Genomic DNA, 19,120 nt, shown 5'->3' with positions numbered 1-19,120 from the left:
AAGAAATTGAGGCACTCTGGGCAGTGGTGGCACATGCCTTTAATCACAGCACTCAAGAGGCAGAGGCAGGCAGATCTCAGTGAGTTCAAGGCCAGCCTGGTCTACAGAGTGAGTTCCAGGACAGCCAGGGCTACACAGAGAAACTTATCTTGAAAAACCAGGAAAAGAGAGGGAGGGAGGGAGGAAGAGAAAGAAATATATATATATATATATATATATATATATATATATATATATATATATAGAGAGAGAGAGAGAGAGAGAGAGAGAGATTTATTTTGAGGAGATTGAGGTAGGAAGGATCATTAGCACCTAGGAATTCTAGGCTAGCTTAAGCAGTGTAATACCACTTCATCTCTCAAACACACATGCAAACAAAGTCACATTTATATTGCTATGAAGAGACACCATGACCAAGGCAACTCTTATAAAGAAAATTTAATTGGGGACTTGCTTACTGTTTTAGAGATTTAGTCCATTTATCATCGTGGTGGGGAGCATGATGGCATGCAGGCAGGTGCTGGAGCAATTGCTGAGAGCTACATTATGATTTGTAGGCAAAGAGAGGAAGATTCTGGGTTTTTGAATCCTCAGAGCCCACCTCTAGTAACACACTTCCTCCAACAAGGCCACACTTCCTAATTCTTCTCAAGTAGTGCCACTCCCTGGTAATGAAGCTTTCAAATATGTGAGCCAGTGGGACCATTTTTATTCAAACCACCACAGACAACATTAATATGAGAAATGTGGTTTAATCTCAAGTTTCTTTATACTGCTTTTGAGACAAGGTATCACACTGTAATCCAGGCTGACTTGGAACCAACTGTGTAGCCTAGGCTAGCCTGATTTTGAGCTGTGAGTCATCACTCCCAGATTAACGTAATGTTTCAGTGCTGAAACTCTGGGCTCCTTGATCTAGGTAGTTCATGACTAATAGATGCTGATTATTGTTGTACTTTCCTTATGAATTTCACAGCATTTATAGTACCCTCTTGAGTTCATTACAGAATACCTAGGCAGATAGTTTGGGTTATTACATACATCCATTTGTTCTACCTGAACCAGGCTTATTTTTCCTTATATTAAAAATCCAAATATTTGGTACAATTTTCTTTCCCTTTAAATGTTCATCTACTCTACAGTTTCTCTCTTTTTTTTAAAGAGAGAAGAGGAATTATGTATGGGGGGGAGTGGTTTGCTTACATGTATGCCTATGTATCAGTTGTGCCTGATGCCCAAGCAGGCCAGAACAGAGTGTCAGGCACCCCAGAATTTAAGTTACAGGCATGCATCACCATGCCCAGGCTTGTTAATTTTTTTGAGTCTTTTATTTATTTTGAATCTTTCCATATAGCTCAAACTGGCCTCAAACTTGTGATCCTCTTTCCTCTGCCTTTAGAGTACTGGAATTGCAGATGTGCACTACCACACCCAGCTAAAACCAGTAGCTTAAGAAAATTCTTTGCAGCCAGGTGGTGGCAGTACACGCCTTTAATCTTAACACTCAGGAGGCAGAGGCAGGCAGATCTCTGAGTTCGAAGTCAGTCTGGTCTACAGAGAGATTTCCAGGATGTTCAGGACTACATGGAGAAATACTGTCTGAAAACAAACAAACAAACAAAATTCTTTGTAAAAAAATTATTTTCATGTATATGTGTGTTGTTATGTGAGTTCACGTACATCATGTGTACAGCAGTCTTTGGGAGTCCAGAGGGCACTGGATCCCCTGGAAGTGGAGTTGCAGGAAGTTGTTAGCCACTATGTGGGTGTTGGGAATCAAACCAATCTCCTCTGCAAGAATAGCAAGTACAGCCAGATGGTAGTGGCGCACGCCTTTAATCCCAGCACTTGGGAGGCAGAGGCAGGTGGATCTCAGTGAGTTTGAGGCCAGGCTGGGCTACAAAGCAAGTCCCAGGACAGCCAGGGGCTGGAAATATTGCTTAGTGGTAAAGAGCACTTGCTATTCTTTTTTTTTTTTCCCCAAGACTGGGTTTCTCTGAGTAGCATTAGAACCTGTCTTAGAACTCGCTCTGTAGTCCAGTCTGGCCTTGAACTCACAGAGATCTGCCTGCCTCTGCCTCCCAAGTGCTGGGATTAAAGGTGTGCTGCACCACCACCACCACCACCACCACCACCACCACCACCACCACCGCCCGACTGTACCACATTCAAAATATTAATGCCACTTGATAAAATTTTTGGAAAGATGAGTGAGTTACTTATATAATGCCTAGACTGGCTTGGAATTTCATGGACTTAAGTGATCCTCCTGGCTCAGCTCAGCTTCCCAAGATGTTGGGACTGTAAGTGTGTAAAACTGTGTCTTGCCTGATAACAATTCCTTCCTTCCTTCCTTCCTTCCTTCCTTCCTTCCTTCCTTCCTTCCTTCCTTCCTTCCTTCCTTCCTTCCTTCCTTCCTTCCTTCCTTCCTTCCTTCCCTCCTTCCCTCCTTCCCTCCTCCCCTCCTCCCCTCCTCCCCTCCTTCCCTCCTTCTATCCCTCCCTCCCTCCCTTCCTTTTTTTCTTCCTTCCTTCCCTTTATAAGAGTTACTGTGGTCATGGTGTCTCTTCACAGCAATAGAAAGAAACCCTAACTAAGATAAGTACTGTATATTAGATTATAGCAATAATTATTTTCTTAGGTAATAGTTGTGTTTATTTGAAAAGCAGAATTCTTATGTTAGAGATACATAAGTATTCATAAATGTATGATATTTAATTCATTGTCCTCATGGGTATATTGTAATGGGAGAGAGGACAATACAATTTGACTTTCTACAGGTGGTGGCAGCACACGCCTTTAATCCCAGCAAACAGGAGGCAGAGGCAGGCGGATCTCTGAGTTTGAGACCAGCCTGGTCTACAGAGTGAGTATCAGGACAGCCAGGGCTACACAGAGAAACCCTACCTTAAAAAAAAATGACTTTCTATGATTTAATAATTATGAAACTAGGTGAAGTAAACACAAATGTTTGTTATGCTCTGCACTTTACTCTTAGGTGTTTAAAATGTTCCATAATATTAATGTTTAAAGCAAAAAAAAATTGACTGCACATAAAGAACACTTCTGTACTACTTTTCTGTTGCTATGATAAAATACCTTAACCAAAGCAACTTAGAGAAGGAAGGTTCCAGAGAGATAGGAGTCCATCACCGTGACCACCATGTGAGCTAAGACTTACATCTTGAATCACAACAATGAAGCAAGGAGAGTGAACTGGAATGGCACCAATCTTTAAACTCTCAAAGCCCATTGTAGTGACACACTTCCTGAACCTTCTTAAACAGCACCACCAGCTGAGGACCAAGTATTCAAATGCCTGAGACTATGGGCGACACTTCAAACCATCACAACTTCTTTAGGTACCTTCCTTTAATAGCTCAAAACCAAACCAACGTAGATACTTCTTGTTTCTTTTTCTTTTCTGTTTGTTTATTGGAGATGGTCTCATATATCCCAGACTGGCCTCTAGTTCACTATGTAAGCAAGGATAGCCATGAACTTCTGATTTTCCTGCCTCTGCCTCCTAAATGCTGGAATTACAAGTGTGTTCCCAATTTTATGCTATGCTAGGAATGTAATCCAGAGCTTTGTGAGTGTTAGGCAAATGCTGTACCAACTGAACTAATCCTTAGCCCTTTTTCAGTACTGAGAACTGAACCTAGGGCTTTGCACATGCTAGACAAGCACTGTACATTGACTTGTAGTAGCCCTTTACTTTTTTGTTTTATTTTGTTTGAGACCAGGTTTCACAAAATTGCCCAGGCTAGCCTTGAACTTGGAAACCTCCTGCTCTCCTGCCCTGGCCTCCTAAGTACTTAGGATTGTAGGCATGTGTTGCCACAGTGAGTTGGATGCTTCTTTTTTGTGTGGCTGTAACTGTTCACACCTCTACCCCAACCCTTATTTCTTTGTATTTATTTTCTTTTTATTTATTTATTTATTTATTTATTTATTTATTTATTTTATTTATTTTTATTTTATTTTTAATTTTATTTTACAATACCATTCAGTTCTACATATCAGCCATGGGTTCCCCTATTCTCCCCCCTCCCACCCCTCCCCTTACCCCCAGCCTAGCCCCAATTCCCACCTCCTCCAGGGCAAATCCTCCCCCGAGGACTGAGATCAACCTGATAGACTCAGTCCAGGCAGGTCCAGTCCCTTCTTCCCAGACTGAGCCAAGTGTCCCTGCATAAGCTCCAGGTTTCAAACAGCCAACTCATGCAATGAGCACAGGACTTGGTCCCATTGCCTAGTTGCCTCCCAAACTGATCAAGCCAATCAACTGTCTCACCTATTCAGAGGGCCTGATCCAGCTGGGGGCCCCTCAGCCTTTGGTTCATAGTTCATGTGTTCCCATTCATTTGGCTATTTTTTTTCAATAATTGAGTAGATCCAAAATTTATTATAAGTCACAGTCATTCTAGGGACCTCCATGCTATATATATAGCCTCTATGGTTCTATGGGTTGTGGTCTGATTGTTCTTTATTTTATATCTAGAATCCACTTATGAGTGAGTACATACCATGACTGTCTTTCTGGGTTTGGGTTACCTCACTCAGGATGATTTTTTCTAGTTCCATCCATTTGCCTGCAAATTTCATGCTTTCATTGTTTTTCTCTGCTGAGTAGTACTCCATTGTGTAAATGTACCACATTTTTTCCATCCATTCTTCCATTGACGGGCATCTAGGTTGATTCCAGGTTCTGGCTATTACAAATAGTGCTGCTATGAACATAGCTGAGCATGTATCTTTATGGTATGAATCAGCATTCCTTGAGTATATGCCAAGAGTGGGATGGCTGGGTCTTGAGGTAGTTCGATTCCTAATTTTCTGAGAAACCGCCATACTGATTTCCACAGTGGTTGTACAAGTTTACATTCCCACCAACAGTGGAGGAGTGTTCCCTTTACTCCACATCCTCTCCAACATTGGCTGTCATTGGTGTTTTTGATCGTAGCCATTCTGACAGGTGTAAGGTGGCATCTCAGAGTCGTTTTGATTTGCATTTCTCTGATGATTAAGGATGTTGAGCATTTCTTTAAATGTCTTTCAGCCATTTGTAGTTCTTGTTTTGTGAATTCTCTGTTTAGCTCTTTAGCCCATTTTTTTAATTGGACTGTTCAGTATTTTGATGTGTAGTTTCTTGAGTTCTTTATATACTGTGGAGATCAATCCTCTGTCAGATGTGGGGTTGGTGAAGATCTTTTCCCATTCTGTTGGCTGTCTTTTTGTCTTATTGACTGTGTCTTTTGCCCTGCAAAAGCTTCTCAGTTTTGAGAGGTCCCATTTATTAATTGTTGTGCTCAGGGTCTGTGCTGTTGGTGTTTTATTTAGGAAATGGTCTCCGGTGCCAATGCGTTCAAGAGTGCTTCCTACTTTCTTTTCTATTAAGTTTAGTGTAACTGGATTTATGTTCAGGTCTTTGATCCACTTGGACTTGAGTTTTGTGCATGGTGACAGATATGGATCTATTTGTAATCTTTTACATATTGACATCCAGTTATGCCAGCACCATTTGTTGAAGATACTTTCTTTTTTCCATTGTATTGTTTTGGCTCCTTTGTCAAAAAACAGGTGTTCATATGTGCATGGATTAATGTCAGGGTCTTCAATTTGATTCCATTGGTCCGTATGTCGGTTTTTATACCAGTACCAAGCTGCTTTTATTACTATAGCTCTATAGTAGAGTTTGAGGTCAGGGATGGTGATGCCTCCAAAGGTTGCTTTATCGTATAGGATTCTTTTTAGCTATCCTGGGTCTTTTGTTTTTCCATATGAAGTTGAGTATTTTTCTTTCCAAGTCTGTGAAGAATTGTGTTGGGATTTTGATGGGGATTGCATTGAATCTGTAGATTGCTTTTGGTAAGATTGCCATTTTTACTATGTTAATCCTACCTATCCATGAGCATGGGAGATCCTTCCATTTTCTGATATCTTCTTCAATTTCTTTCTTTAGAGATTTAAAGTTCTTATCAAAAAGGTCCTTCACTTGTTTAGTTAGTGTTATCCCAAGGTATTTTATATTATTTGTGGCTATTGTAAAGGGTGATGTTTCTCTGACTTCTTTCTCAGCCCTTTTATCATTTGTGTATAGGAGGGCTACTGATTTTTTTGAGTTGATCTTTTATCCTGCCACTTTACTGAAGGAGTTTATCAGCTGTAGGAGTTCCCTGGTAGAGTTTTTGGGGTCACTTATGTATACTATCATATCATCTGCAAATAGTGAAAGTTTGACTTCTTCCTTGCCAATTTGTATCCATTTGATTTCCTTTTGTTGTCTTATTGCTCTAGCTGGAACTTCTAGTACTATATTGAATAAATATGGGGAGAGTGGACAGCCTTGTCTTGTTCCTGAATTTAGTGGTATCGCTTTGAGTTTCTCTCCGTTTAATTTGATGTTTGCTGTTGGCTTGCTATAAATTGCTTTTATTATGTTTAGAAATGTTCCTTGTGTTCCTGATCTTTCTAAGACCTTTATCATGAAGGGGTGTTGGATTTTGTCAAAGGCTTTTTCAGCATCTAAGGAGATGATCATGTGGTTTTTTTCTTTCAGTTTGTTTATATGGTGTATTACATTGACTGGTTTTCATATGTTGAACCATCCTTGCATCCCTGGGATGAATCCTACTTGGTCGTGATGGATGATTGTTTTGATGTATTCTTGGATTCAGTTTGCCAATATTTTGTTGGGTATTTTTGCATCAATGTTCATGAGGGAGATTGGTCTGTAGTTCTCTTTCTTTGTTGCATCTTTGTGTGGTTTGGGTATCAGGGTAATTGTAGCCTCATAGAAAGAGTTTGGTAGTGTTCCTTCTGTTTCTATTGTGTGGAACACTTTGAAGAGGATTGGTATTAGTTCTTCTTTGAAAGTCTGGTAGAATTCTGTACTGAAACCATCTGGTCCTGGGCTTTTTTTGGTTGGGAGACTTTTGATGACTGTTTCTCTTTCTTTAGGGGTTACTGGTCTATTTAAATGGTTTATCTGGTCTTGATTTAATTTTGGTATGTCGTATTTATCCAGAAAATTGTCCATTTCTTCCTGGTTTTCCATTTTTGTGGAGTACAGGTTTTTGAAGTATGATCTGATGATTCTCTGGATTTCCTCGTTGTCTGTTGTTATGTCTCCCTTTTCATTTCTGATTTTGTGAATTTGAGTGCTCTCTCTTTGCCTTTTGGTTAATTTGGCTAGGGGCTTGTCTATCTTGTTGATTTTTTCAAAGAACCAACTCTTTGTTTCATTGATTTTTATGTATTGTTCTCTTGTTTTCTATTTCATTGATTTCAGCCCTCAATTTGATTATTTCCTGGCGTCTATTTCTCCTGGGTGAGTTTGTTTCTTTTTGTTCTAGAGCTTTCAGTTGTGCTGTTAATTCATTGGTATGGGATTGCTCCATCTTCTTTATGTGTGCATTTAGAGCTATGAATTTTCCCCTTAGCACTGCTTTCATAGTGTCCCATAAGTTTGGGTATGTTGTACTTTCATTTTCATTGAATTCTAGGAGATCTTTACTTTCTTTCTTTATTTCTTCCTTGACCCATTGATGTTTCAGGTGGGCATTATTCAGTTTTTATGAGTCTTTGGTTTTCTATAATTTTTGTTGTTGTTGAGGTCTAACTTTAAGGCATGGTGGTCTGATAAGATACATGAGGTTATTCCAATTTTTTTTGTATCTATTGAGATTTGTTTTGTTTCCAAGCATGTGGTCAATTTTTGAGAAGGTTCCATGGGGTGCTGAGAAGAAGGTATATTCTTTTGTGTTAGGATGGAATGTTCTTTAGCTATCTATTAGGTCCATTTGAGTCATAACATCTGTTAGGTCCTTTATTTCTTTGTTAAGTTTTAGTCTGGTAGATCTTTTAGTGAGAGTGGTGTGTTAAAATCCCCCACTACTAATGTGTGGGGTTTGATGTGCGTTTTAAACTTTAGTAGTGTTTCTTTTATGAATGTGGGTGCTTTTGTATTTGGAGCATAAATGTTTAGAATCGAGACTTCATCTTGGTGAATTTTTCCCGTGATAAATATGTAATGTCCATCCTGATCTCTTTTGATTGATTTTAGTTTGAAGTCTATTTTATTAGATATTAGGATAACTACACCAGCTTGTTTCTTAGGTCCATTTGCTTGGAAAGCCTTTTCCCATCCCTTTACTCGGAGGTAGTGTCTGTCTTTGAAATTAAGGTGTGTTTCTTGTATGCAGCAGATGGATGGGTGCTGTTTTCTTATCCATTCTGTTAGCCTGTGTCTTTTTATAGGTGAGTTGAGACCATTGATATTGATGGATATTAATGACCAGTGATTGTTGCTGGAGGGCTTCTCTCCAGGTTCCCCAAGCCCCACAGTCCCACAATCCACTTATAAAATAATCACTCAGACACTTATATCACTTATAAACTGTATGGCCGTGGCAGGCTTCTTGCTAACTGTTCTTATATCTTAAATTAATCCATTTCCATAAATCTATACCTTGCCACGTAGCTGGTGGCTTACCGGCATCTTCACATACTGCTGGTCATGGCGGCAGCTGGCAGTGTTTCTGCCTCAGCCTTCTCTTCCCAGAATTCTCCTCTCTCCTTGTCCCACCTACTTCCTGCCTGGCCACTGGCCAATCAGTGTTTTATTTATTGACCAATCAGAGCAACAGATTTGACATACAGACCATCCCACAGCAAGTGATTGTTAATTCCTGTTATTTTTTGTGTCCTTCTTTGGTGTATGTTGGTGTGGGATTATCTATTGCTTGATTTTTCATGGATGTGTTTAGCTTCTTTGGGTTGGATTTTCCCTTCTAGTGCTTTCTGTAGGGCTGGGTTTGTGGACAGGTATTGATTAAATCTGGTTTTATCCTGGAATATTTTGTTTACTCCGCCTATGGTGATTGAGAGTTTTGCTGGGTATAATAGTCTGGGTTGGCATCCATGGTCTCTTAGTGTCTGCATGAGATTTGACCATGATCTTCTAGCTTTCATAGTCTCTATTGAGTAGTCTGGTGTTATTCTGATGGGTTTGCCTTTATATGTTACTTGTTCTTTTACCTTTGTGGCTCTTAATATTTTTTCTTTGTTCTGTGTGTTTACTGTTTTGATTATTATGTGGCAAGGGGACTTTTTTTTTGATCCAGCCTATTCGGTGTTCTGTAAGCTTCTTGTATCTTCATAGGTATTTCTTTCTTTAGGTTAGGAAAGTTTTCTTCTATGGTTTTGTTGAATATATTTTCTGTGCCTTTGAGTTGGTAGTCTTCTCCTTCTTCTATCCCTATTATTCTTAGGTTTGGTCTTTTCATGGTGTCCCAAATTTCCTGGACGTTTTGTGTTACGACTTTTTTTGTCTTTAGTGTTTTCTTTGACTGACGAATCTCTGTTCCATCTCTTGCAATGGGTTGGTTATGCTTGTTTCTGTAGTTCCTGTTTGTTTAGTCAGGATTTCTATTTCCAGCATTCCCTCAGCATGTGTTTTCTTTATTGTTTCAAATTCATTTTTCAGATCTTGGAATGTTTCTTTCATCTGTTTAATTGCTTTTTCTTTGATTTCTTCCCATTTTTTGTTTGTTTTTTTCTTCCATTTCTTTAAGGGAGTTTTTTATTTCCTCTTTAATGGAGTTTTTCATTTCCTCTTTAAGGAAAGTTTTTATTTCCTTTTTGAGGGAATGTTTTATTTCTTTTTTAAGGGCCTCTATCATCTTCTTAAAGTCATTTTTAGGGTTGATTTCTTCTGTTTCTTCTGTATTGGTATGTTCATGTCTTGCAGGTGTAGAATCACTAGGTTCTGATGTTTCCATATAGGTCTTTATGTTGTTGCCTGTATTTTTGCACTGGCGTCTACTCATCTCTTCCTCTGTGTGGTGCAGGTGGTATCTGTGTCTGAGAGTGCCTCTCTTGTTCAAATTTTTAGTCTTGGTTTAGTAGGAGTTCTTGGTTAAATTGGTGCTATTGGGCTATTTCTTCAGGGGCAGCTGATCTCAGTCGGTGAAGTATGTACTTATGATTCTGGTGATCTGGTTTGGTGGCTAGGCAGCGCCTTCTTCTGTGTTCCCAGGTCACGTTTTGTTCATTCGTCAACTCCTCAGCTGATCTTGTTTCTTCGGACTTCCAACTGTAGGTATCTGAATCCTCTCCCAGATGGGTTTCAGCTGAGCGGGATAGTCTCACCAACACCTCCAAGTTGTTGGGTTTTGAAGGATCAGCAGCTGGGCCCTGGGTTGTCCTCAGACGGAGTGTTCAGATTCGTTCTGGTTCCAACCCACGGAGATAGCTTCTTTTCCAGGTGTTGGGGTTAGAGGCGTCCCTGTTCCAAGCTGCGTCTGCTTGTATCTGTCTACCTCTGTGGTCCGCTGCCGCTGGGCCTGTATGTCCCTGTCAACTGCCGCTGGGTCTGTCTGTCTCTGCGGCCTGCCGCCAGGCCTGTATGTCTCTGCCGGCTGCCGCCGCGGGCCTACCTACCTCTGCTTGTCACTGCCACCGGGCCTGTCTACCTCTGTGGGCTGCCACTGGGCCTGCATACATCTGCCGGCTGCTGCCAGGCCTGAATGTCCCTATAGGCTGCTGCTGCTGGGCCCATCTACCTCTGCAGGCCGCCGCCACAGGCCTACCTGCATTTGCTTGTCTCCGCTGCCAGGCCTGTCTACCTCTGTGGGCCGCCGCTGGGCCTGTATGTCTCTGCCGGCTGCTGCCGGGCCTGAATGTCCCTGTAGGCTGCCGCCACCACCAGTCCTGTCTACCTCTTGCCGGCCTACCTGTGTCGTATTTATTTTCTTTACTCTCTGAGATGAGTTGAGGTTTCTTGAAATACTTATAAATTCTTAATTTGCTTTAGTATCATCCTAGAGGTTATCTGCTTTCACAGAGTTATTAGTATATAATTTTGTAACATCTGTACATCAACTTAATTTGTTTTCTTTCAGGTTGCATAGTGGTAAGAAAACTCAACAGCCGAAATTTTAGCAAGCTTTTGCACTCTTGTGCATACCAATGTGATCATCATAAAGTCATTATGGAAGCTGAAGATAAATATAAAAGTGAACTAAGGAAAGGACTTATCTGTGACAAAGGTAATTAATTCAGCAACTTTAACTGTAATTACGGCTATACATTCTGAACTATCAGCTAAAGTATTAAGTATACTGATTAGAGTGTAAAATACTGCTGGAAGAAAAACCCTATCTCTAGGTTACCAGTAGCTTAAGATATACTAGAGTAGATTTAGTCTATAATGGCCTAAAAAAATTCTCCTTAAACTGGGCATGGTGGCACACACTGATATTCTGAACCTTTGGGAAGTAGGGGCAAGAGAATCAGGAATTCAAGGTTATACAGAGTTTGGGGTCAGCCTGATCTATCTGATACCCTGTTTCAAAAAACAAACAAAAAAAGATCTAGGTATGGTGGCACATGTCTGGTATTTCAGTACTTTGGAAGCAGAGTTAGGCAGATCCCTGAGTTCAAGGCCAGCCTGGTTTACATAGCTAGTTCTAGGATAGCCAGGGCAACACTGAGAAGCCCTATTTCAAAACCAAGAACAAAAAAAAGGTATGTCTGGGGGATGGCTCAGCAGTTAAGAGCACTTGGCTGCTCTGACAGATGACCCAGGTTCATTCAGTTCCAGCACTCACATGTGGCTCACAACCATCTGTAATTCCAGTTCCACGGAATCCAGCACCCCTTTTAGGCACAAATGTAGTATACATGCACACATGCAAGCAAAACACTCATACACAGTAAGAAATATAATAAATAAACAATTATTTCTAGTTCACTTAAGGATTTCCACTAGAAGAGGGTAAGCAGTATCATTGTATAATAAAATTGATATGTAACTTTTTAGATTGATATTCTAAGTATACTAAATGTTTTTTATATTTTTCAGAAATTTTGCTGACCCCCCGTAGAAGAAGACAACTTAGTAAAGAATCTACTGCCCCTGAAGGACTAAGTGAATATATTTAATTTTTAAATAAGCTTAAATTCTACATATTCCTAAAAAGAAGAGAGCAGCTGAATGACTGTTCTCATTAATTACATAAAATTATAACCCTTGGCTTGTATGAGATTATACCTACTGAAAAGAGACACCCTCTTCCTCCTTTATGGTGTTTGTTTGCTTGCTGCCTGCCACCTGAGGAAGGAGCTCTAGGAAACAGACATTCCTTTTATTTATTTATTTTTAACTAGTTTTGTAGATTTTATAAATTTTTCTTTTATGTGTATGAATACTTGCCTGCATGTATATATGTGTACCATGTGCATGCAGTGCCCATGGAGGCCAAAGAAGACATCACATCTCCTGGACATCTAGAAACTCTGGTCAAGTACTTCAGAGAGACTTTTCAGAAGGCTTCTGTTCATAACTATAGTATTTTAAACAATAAAAATTGAAGTGACAAATGGGATTAATTTTCTCTTTTTAAAAAAATCCTTGGTAAGTTAGCTTATAGAAACTTTAGGGAGTGAGGAGTCACCTGGAGTGCTTGCTGTCGAAGCACGAGGACCTGACTTTGGATCTCTAGCTCCCACATAACTGCTGGACCTGGTGGCACATCCCTAATCCTAGTGCTGGGCGGGCAGACAGGCAGACCCCTGAGCCGGCAGGCCACCCAGTCCTGCCAGTGGGTGAGTTCCAGGGTTAGCTAGAGACCGTGTCTAAATAATTAAGGTGGCAAGCAGTAAGAAGAAGAAACCCAAACTGACCTCTCTGGCTTCCATACACACTGATTGATTACGCAATTTTAAATTAACCATAAGGTTAATGTCTCTGGCTTTTCATCATTTCACATTTATCAAAGAGATTTCAAGAGCATTATCATTTTCTTCTAACCCTAGGAAGATAATACTTTCAGGTTAAGAACATGAAGTGGGGTCCATTACTTGTTAGTGTTATCTGGAGATTAGTAGTATTAGTAGAGCTACCCTGTTGTTTATTACAGACTTTTGGACTTGGTATATCCAACAATCATTTTGTCTCACTTAACATTTATTTGGTTATTTTCACAGCCAAACCTTGAAAGCTACTTAAAATTCACTTCATACATCTTGAGTCTTTTTCTTCATTAAAAGTTATTCATGGAGCAGGAGAAGTAGCTCAGCAGTTGAGAGTGCTTACTGTTCTTGTACAGGACATGGGTTTTATTTCCAGTACCCATATCAGGTGGTTCATAACCACCTGTAACTCAATTTCCAGGGGATCTGATGCCCTCTACCCTCTAAGCATGCCTGCATTCATGTGATTCACATGAACTTATTAGGCTCATACATATACATAAAATAAATAATTTTTTTAAAAAAAATTCTTCATAGCTAGGCAGTGATTGTGCACACCATTAATCCCAACACTTAGGAGGCAGAGGCAGGCAGATTTTTGTGAGTTTGAGGGCAGTCTGGTCTACAGAGAGTTCCAGGACAGTCAGGGTGGTTACACAGGGAAACCCTGTCTCAAAAAACTGAAAGAATATTTTCATGTAGAACCAGGTGTGGTAGTGTGTTCCCATAATCCAAGCCCCCAGGAGGCAAAGGCTTGAGAATTGCTGGAATTCAAGGCCAGCGTGGTCTACATAGCAAATTCTAGGCCAGCCAGAGTACACACACCAAGAGCCTGTCTCAAAAAATATAAAATCAACAAAAAGGTTATTTATGTAAGTTAAAATTAAATATAGTGCCACTCTATTAGATACAGCATAGATCAATCTTCCAAGTGCTGGGATAACAGGTACGAAGCACTGTTCCTGGCATGAAATGCCTATTTTTCCAAGTAATAGTTTCTTTAGTAGCTATTACAAAATGGGAATTTTGTCCCATAGAGACATGCTGCCCTTAGAAATTTTGTTCTTATTCAGCATGGTGGTACATGCCTTTTATCTCTCAGCACTTGGGAGGCAGAGGCAGGTGGATCTCTGTGAGTTTCAGGACAGCTAGGGCTGTTACACAGGGAAACTATGTCCCAGAAAAAAAAATGTTCTTGGCAAGAACTTGAGATCAAATTATTAATAGATTTTTTCAGTAATGTCTTAAAAGTAAATAAATAACAACTAAAAATTAGTCTATAATTAATTTACATTGAAAAATAATCAGCAAGCCCCATGCAAATGGACATAATTATGATTATACACTAATTATACAGAGTGATCCTAAATTAAGAGATCAAGCCTGGAATGTTTATTATGTGACCATTTTTTTTCCTCTTGATTAATTTGCCTTTCATATTAGGTGTCTCACTACCATTCATTTAACTGTAGTTTATACTCAGATTTGAGCTTATCATTTTGAGGAAGGGCAATGTACCATGTGTATTGAAGACTCCTCCAAAGCTCTTTTTAGGATAGCTTGCTATGTTGAGAGAATTTGACAAGTAAAATTTTCTGGAATTAAGCCCTCTTGCTCATTTTCTTCTCTAACACACAGTGGATATTAAGAATAGCACTGAGGCTGGGTGTGTGACTCATGTCCCTGATCCCACAACTAAGGCAGAAGGCTTACAAGTTTGAGGCAAGTGTGAGCTATATAGCAAGATTTTCTAGAAGCCCAATTAAAAAAATAATAATCAATGTTTTAAATTTTCACTCAAAAGGCCATGGAGTGAAGCCTTGAAGTGCAGAGTCTATAGAATTTTTTAAGTCAGGGAAATGGCAGCCTCAGTGGAAATGGGGGGCTTTATGTGAACAACTTTAAGGCCTCTATCCTAAAAGTTATGACCTACCCAGTCCTGAATACAAGAAGGTAAGTCATTTATCAAGTGAAGCTTCAAAGAAACTTGGGTAACAACAGTTTTCCAGCATTCCCCAAGCTAAGGAGTAACTTCATGTACAAGTTTTGAGGAAGTTTTATCAATATTTTTTTTCTCATAAATAAATAGAAATTTCTCTTCATAAATGATTGTCTATTATGTCTGAGATACTGTTCTGAGCCTGGAGAATACAGTGGTGACTAAGCTATTCAGAAGTCTAGCCCTTCATGGAGCTTGCATTTTAAATACTAAGTAATAACGGACTTTTCAGCATCTGCTAGGAAGATGTTCTCTTTTGTTTTAAACCATCACATTTACCTTAGGAAGGTAGACAAATGGCCAGCAGTGTTGGCTTGTAAGGGTCAAATTTTATACATCCATTCCTTCTACAGTAAGTAGCAGCCTCAGGTAGAAATGTTAAAGCACGTCTCTCTGGCATCTGGCTACAGTGCCACACAAGTTATCAATGAACTTCAAAGTTGGAGGAAACCTATTTCCTAGGGCTTGAGAGAGAGACCAGCAGTAGAAGTGCTTACAACTAAGCCTGATGACCTGAGTTTGATCCTCATAACCCATATCAAAGTGGAAGAAAAGAACTGACTCCACAAAGTTGTTCTCTGATCTCCACTTGCATGCCATGGCATGAGTGTGTCCATACATATCACACACACACACACACACACACACACACACACACACACACACACACACGCACAGTAATAGTAAAACTATTTCCTCATAATAGTCACCAAGAGATAACTGAAATAACGGTTTACCAGCTGTGTATTCTTTCTGTTATAGAACCTACTCATCAAAATCCAGACAGTCAAAAACTTCCAGATTTGGAGGAACATGCCTATAATACCAACATTCCAGAGGCTAAGGCAAGAAGATTCCAAGTTCCAGGCCAGCATGGACTACATAGTGAGTTTGAGGCAAGCCCATGCTACATAGGAAAAGCTTGTCTCAAAAAAAGAAAAAGAGAAAAGAAAAGATAACCTACAAACTTCTTTTTCTATTATGTGACCTATTCTGCTTTTACATTTTGATAAGCTGAGCACCACCATAGATAGTACATGTGCTTTATTTTTAAGTGAACTTGAAAAGACTCTTATTCTTCAAAACTGGTATTCAAAATAACAAATGTTAATATTCTCTATCCTGTAAAGTTATGGAACCTTTGAGAAGACTGTATCTGTAAGCTAGGAAGCTGTTTGTTAACCACCCTCACAGCAATGCTGCATTAAAATCTAATGTTTATAAACTTGCTTTTTGATTGATAGATGTGAATATTATTTCAATGGATTAAACTGTAACATTAAAGAAGTCACAGTGATTGCACCTCACTTAATGATCTTTTAAACTGAAGTAAATTTCTATTTGAAAAGTTTCTCTGGCATCAAACTATCATTCTGTAGTTTATCTCTATGGAATAAGTTACACATTTATTTGAGTCTTAAGAAGATTTCTTATTTCATCAAGTATTAATATCTTCTACAATTTCCTTCATTACAGAAAAAAGAAGAATTCGTAAAAACTTTACCAAAGAAGAAGTAAATTATCTTTTCCATGGAGTTAAAAAAATGGGAAATCATTGGAATTCAATTTTGTGGTCTTTCCCCTTTCAACAAGGACGAAGGGCTGTAGATCTTGCTCACAAATACCACAAGCTTATCAGAAGCCCCAACTGTGCAGCCATATGACTAGAGGAGACTCAGTTTTTTTGTTTTGACTCTTAATTTAGAATTTTTAGGAGATACAAAATGCTAAATATTCTAAACTCTTAAGAGACAAGAAATGATGAGAGTTTAAATGATTTTTGTGTTACAAAGTCTTTAAAACATTACAATAATTTATAAGCAAATTCATTTTCAATGTGAAAATTAGATAGAATTTCTCCATGAGGCCAAATATGTTGTGCCTTTACTTTTCCTTATAGTCAAAGAACACAAATCAGAAGAAAAAAATTAGCAGCCTTTAAACATCAATTAACATTATATTGCCACAAATAGTGTATGAGACATTTGCATTTCAGTATTTTTGCCTAGTGCCAATGTCCACTCTAGAACTCAGAAAATTTCTCAAGCTGTTCAGCTAAGACTCTCACTCAACAAATAAATATTTGACATTTAATTGAAATGATTCTTCTTCTAAAGATTAATTACGAAGTTGTATTAGCTCTCTCATATTCTGTGATCAAATTCTTGTTTTGCTATATGTTTATTTGCTTTGTTTATTCATTACATTGTATTGATGTATTGTGTCTATGTGCATGAGTGCCACAGGGCACATATGAAGGCCAGAGAAAACCACTTGCAGAAGTTAGTTTTTTCCTTCCACCATGTGCATCCGAGAGGTCGAACTCAGTTTGTCAGGCAAGGCAGCAAGTGCCTTTACCCACCAACCCATCTTACTGGTTGCTTTAGTTGTTTTACAGTGTCTTTCATTTCCTCTTCCCGTCCTTCCACATCTTTTTTCCCTCATGTTAGTGAGCCTCAGCTACTTCATGCTGTAGCTCTCAAGAGCTTAATCACTGCTGGACATATTATCTATTTGTAATGTATGGCCTTAGAAGGGGCTCACTTCTCTCATATACCCAGTTTTATGAACCTGATTTTGATGTCTTTTTACATTCTGTGTGACCAGTTTTCCAATAATAGCTAATATAGTTATACCTTTTACGTTATTTTTCAAATAATTCTATCCAGTTGGGTTTGTTTGTGATACGGTCTTTTGTAACCCAGACTGTCTTTATACTCACTATATATTCTAGAATGGCTGCCTTTGTTTTTGTTTCGGAGATCTGGGGCTTGACCCTAGAACATTGTGTTTGCTAGTCAAGTCTCCCACTGAGTTACAGCCCTAGCCCTGGTTTTGTTTTTAAGACAGTATCTCACTATGTAGCCCAGGCTGGTTTTGAACTCATTATCCCCCTGCCTTAGCTTCCCAAGTATTGGGATCATAGGTTTCTGCCACCAAACCCAGTTTGTGGGATGCTAGGAATGCATCCCTACACCAGCACTAACTGAGTGGTATCTCCAGCTCATGGTTGTTTTTTGTTAAACCCTACTATAAGACTGTAAGAGCTCCTGTTAAATTTCTCATTTTGTTAGATTTAGTCTGTGCTGTTTGTCATCCAGTATTTTTGGAAACACTTTTGTTTCTGCTTATGTGAGTGTGCTGCTGCATTCTCCTCTAAGTCTCAGATGGTACTCCGAATTGGCTATTAGCAGGCCCTAGCACCTCTGGTAGCCCCTTTTCTACACACCAGACCAGCCTCCTTTTTATTTTTCAGACACAATCTTGTGCAGACCAGATTGGCTCTGAATTCAAGCTCTTCCTCTCTTAGCCTCCTCGGTGCTAGGGTTATAGACATATGCCACCACAAGAGGCTGCCCTGGTCTTTAACAAGCTTCAGTGTTATCATCCAGCCTAATTTTTTATTCTCTTTTGTTGTGAATTGTTCAATTCTGTGGAAATTTGCATTCCCTATCTTTCCAGCATCCTCCCACCTGATATTTGTGCAAGAAGAGAAAGCTATTATATGCATTTGCATCTAGTGCTATCTTCTCCTTTTGCAACTGGTCATATTAGAATTAATTAATTAATGTAGTGGGGAATTAAAGCTCGAAGACCCAGTTTTCAACTCTACTGTCCTGTGAAAACTCATATACTGCTTGTCCTTGTATGACTTCCAGTATTGCCTGCTCTTTCCTCCCATTTTCCTTTTGCTAATTTACATTCAAATTGACAGATTATATGCCTATTGTTGGATCCTGTAATTTATGATGCTAATTTTTTTTGGCAGACCCAGAATCACTCTCCTTTTCACCTGAAACCCAGTTAGGTGATTGCTTTTCCTGCCATATCACATTTCCTTATGATATGTATCAGTGTCTTGTAACATTAGCCTGCTTCGATAGAGAACAGCAAGAGCCCTCAGGTAGAGGCCATACCTACAGTTACCTCTGATAAGCACAAACATTTCTTTCTCTTCTCCATTACTTCTCCTTTTGTGTTACTTCTTTACCCTTTCGCATCCAGTCTCTTCCCCATTACAATCTCCACTGAAGAAAAGCAGTTACAGCCTCTTGTTTTGCTGTCAAATGTTGGCTCCCTAAAAACAGCATTTTTAAAAAACTTGGTAAAGAAAAGCCAAGAATAATGGTAAAAAATTATTCACAGTAATACAGTCTACAGAGGAAAGGAAAGATAACATTGAGGATTTGTGATAATCTTTCAATAGTCATCTTGAGAATTATGCCAAGTTTGTTAAATAAGAATTTAAGAATAATGATCATGACTGGGATGTTACCTCTATCACTGGGACTTAGGGCTGTGTTTTGAGACAAGGTCTTACTATCTAGCCTTGTCTAGCTTGGAACTTAGTATGTAGACCAG

General features: G+C 39.2%; 1 protein-coding gene across 3 annotated transcripts in view; it reads left to right on the top strand.

Moving 5' to 3' along the window:
• Terb1 (telomere repeat binding bouquet formation protein 1) overlaps positions 1-16,852 on the top strand; it is a 55,214-nt gene extending 38,362 nt beyond the window's left edge. For all 3 annotated transcript variants that reach the window (XM_037206173.1, XM_037206172.1, XM_028884376.2), the window contains exons 16-19: positions 10,908-11,054; positions 11,870-11,935; positions 15,521-15,643; positions 16,235-16,852. In XM_037206173.1, coding sequence (XP_037062068.1) covers positions 10,908-11,054; positions 11,870-11,935; positions 15,521-15,643; positions 16,235-16,422 — 524 coding nt within the window. In that variant the 3' untranslated portion in view covers positions 16,423-16,852. The remainder of the gene's footprint in view (positions 1-10,907; positions 11,055-11,869; positions 11,936-15,520; positions 15,644-16,234) is intronic.
• Positions 16,853-19,120: the final 2,268 nt, after the last annotated feature.

Source organism: Peromyscus leucopus, chromosome 5 (assembly GCF_004664715.2).
Source record: "Peromyscus leucopus breed LL Stock chromosome 5, UCI_PerLeu_2.1, whole genome shotgun sequence".
Classification (NCBI taxonomy): domain Eukaryota; kingdom Metazoa; phylum Chordata; class Mammalia; order Rodentia; family Cricetidae; genus Peromyscus; species Peromyscus leucopus.
This window is presented reverse-complemented; position numbering and strand designations above follow the sequence as displayed.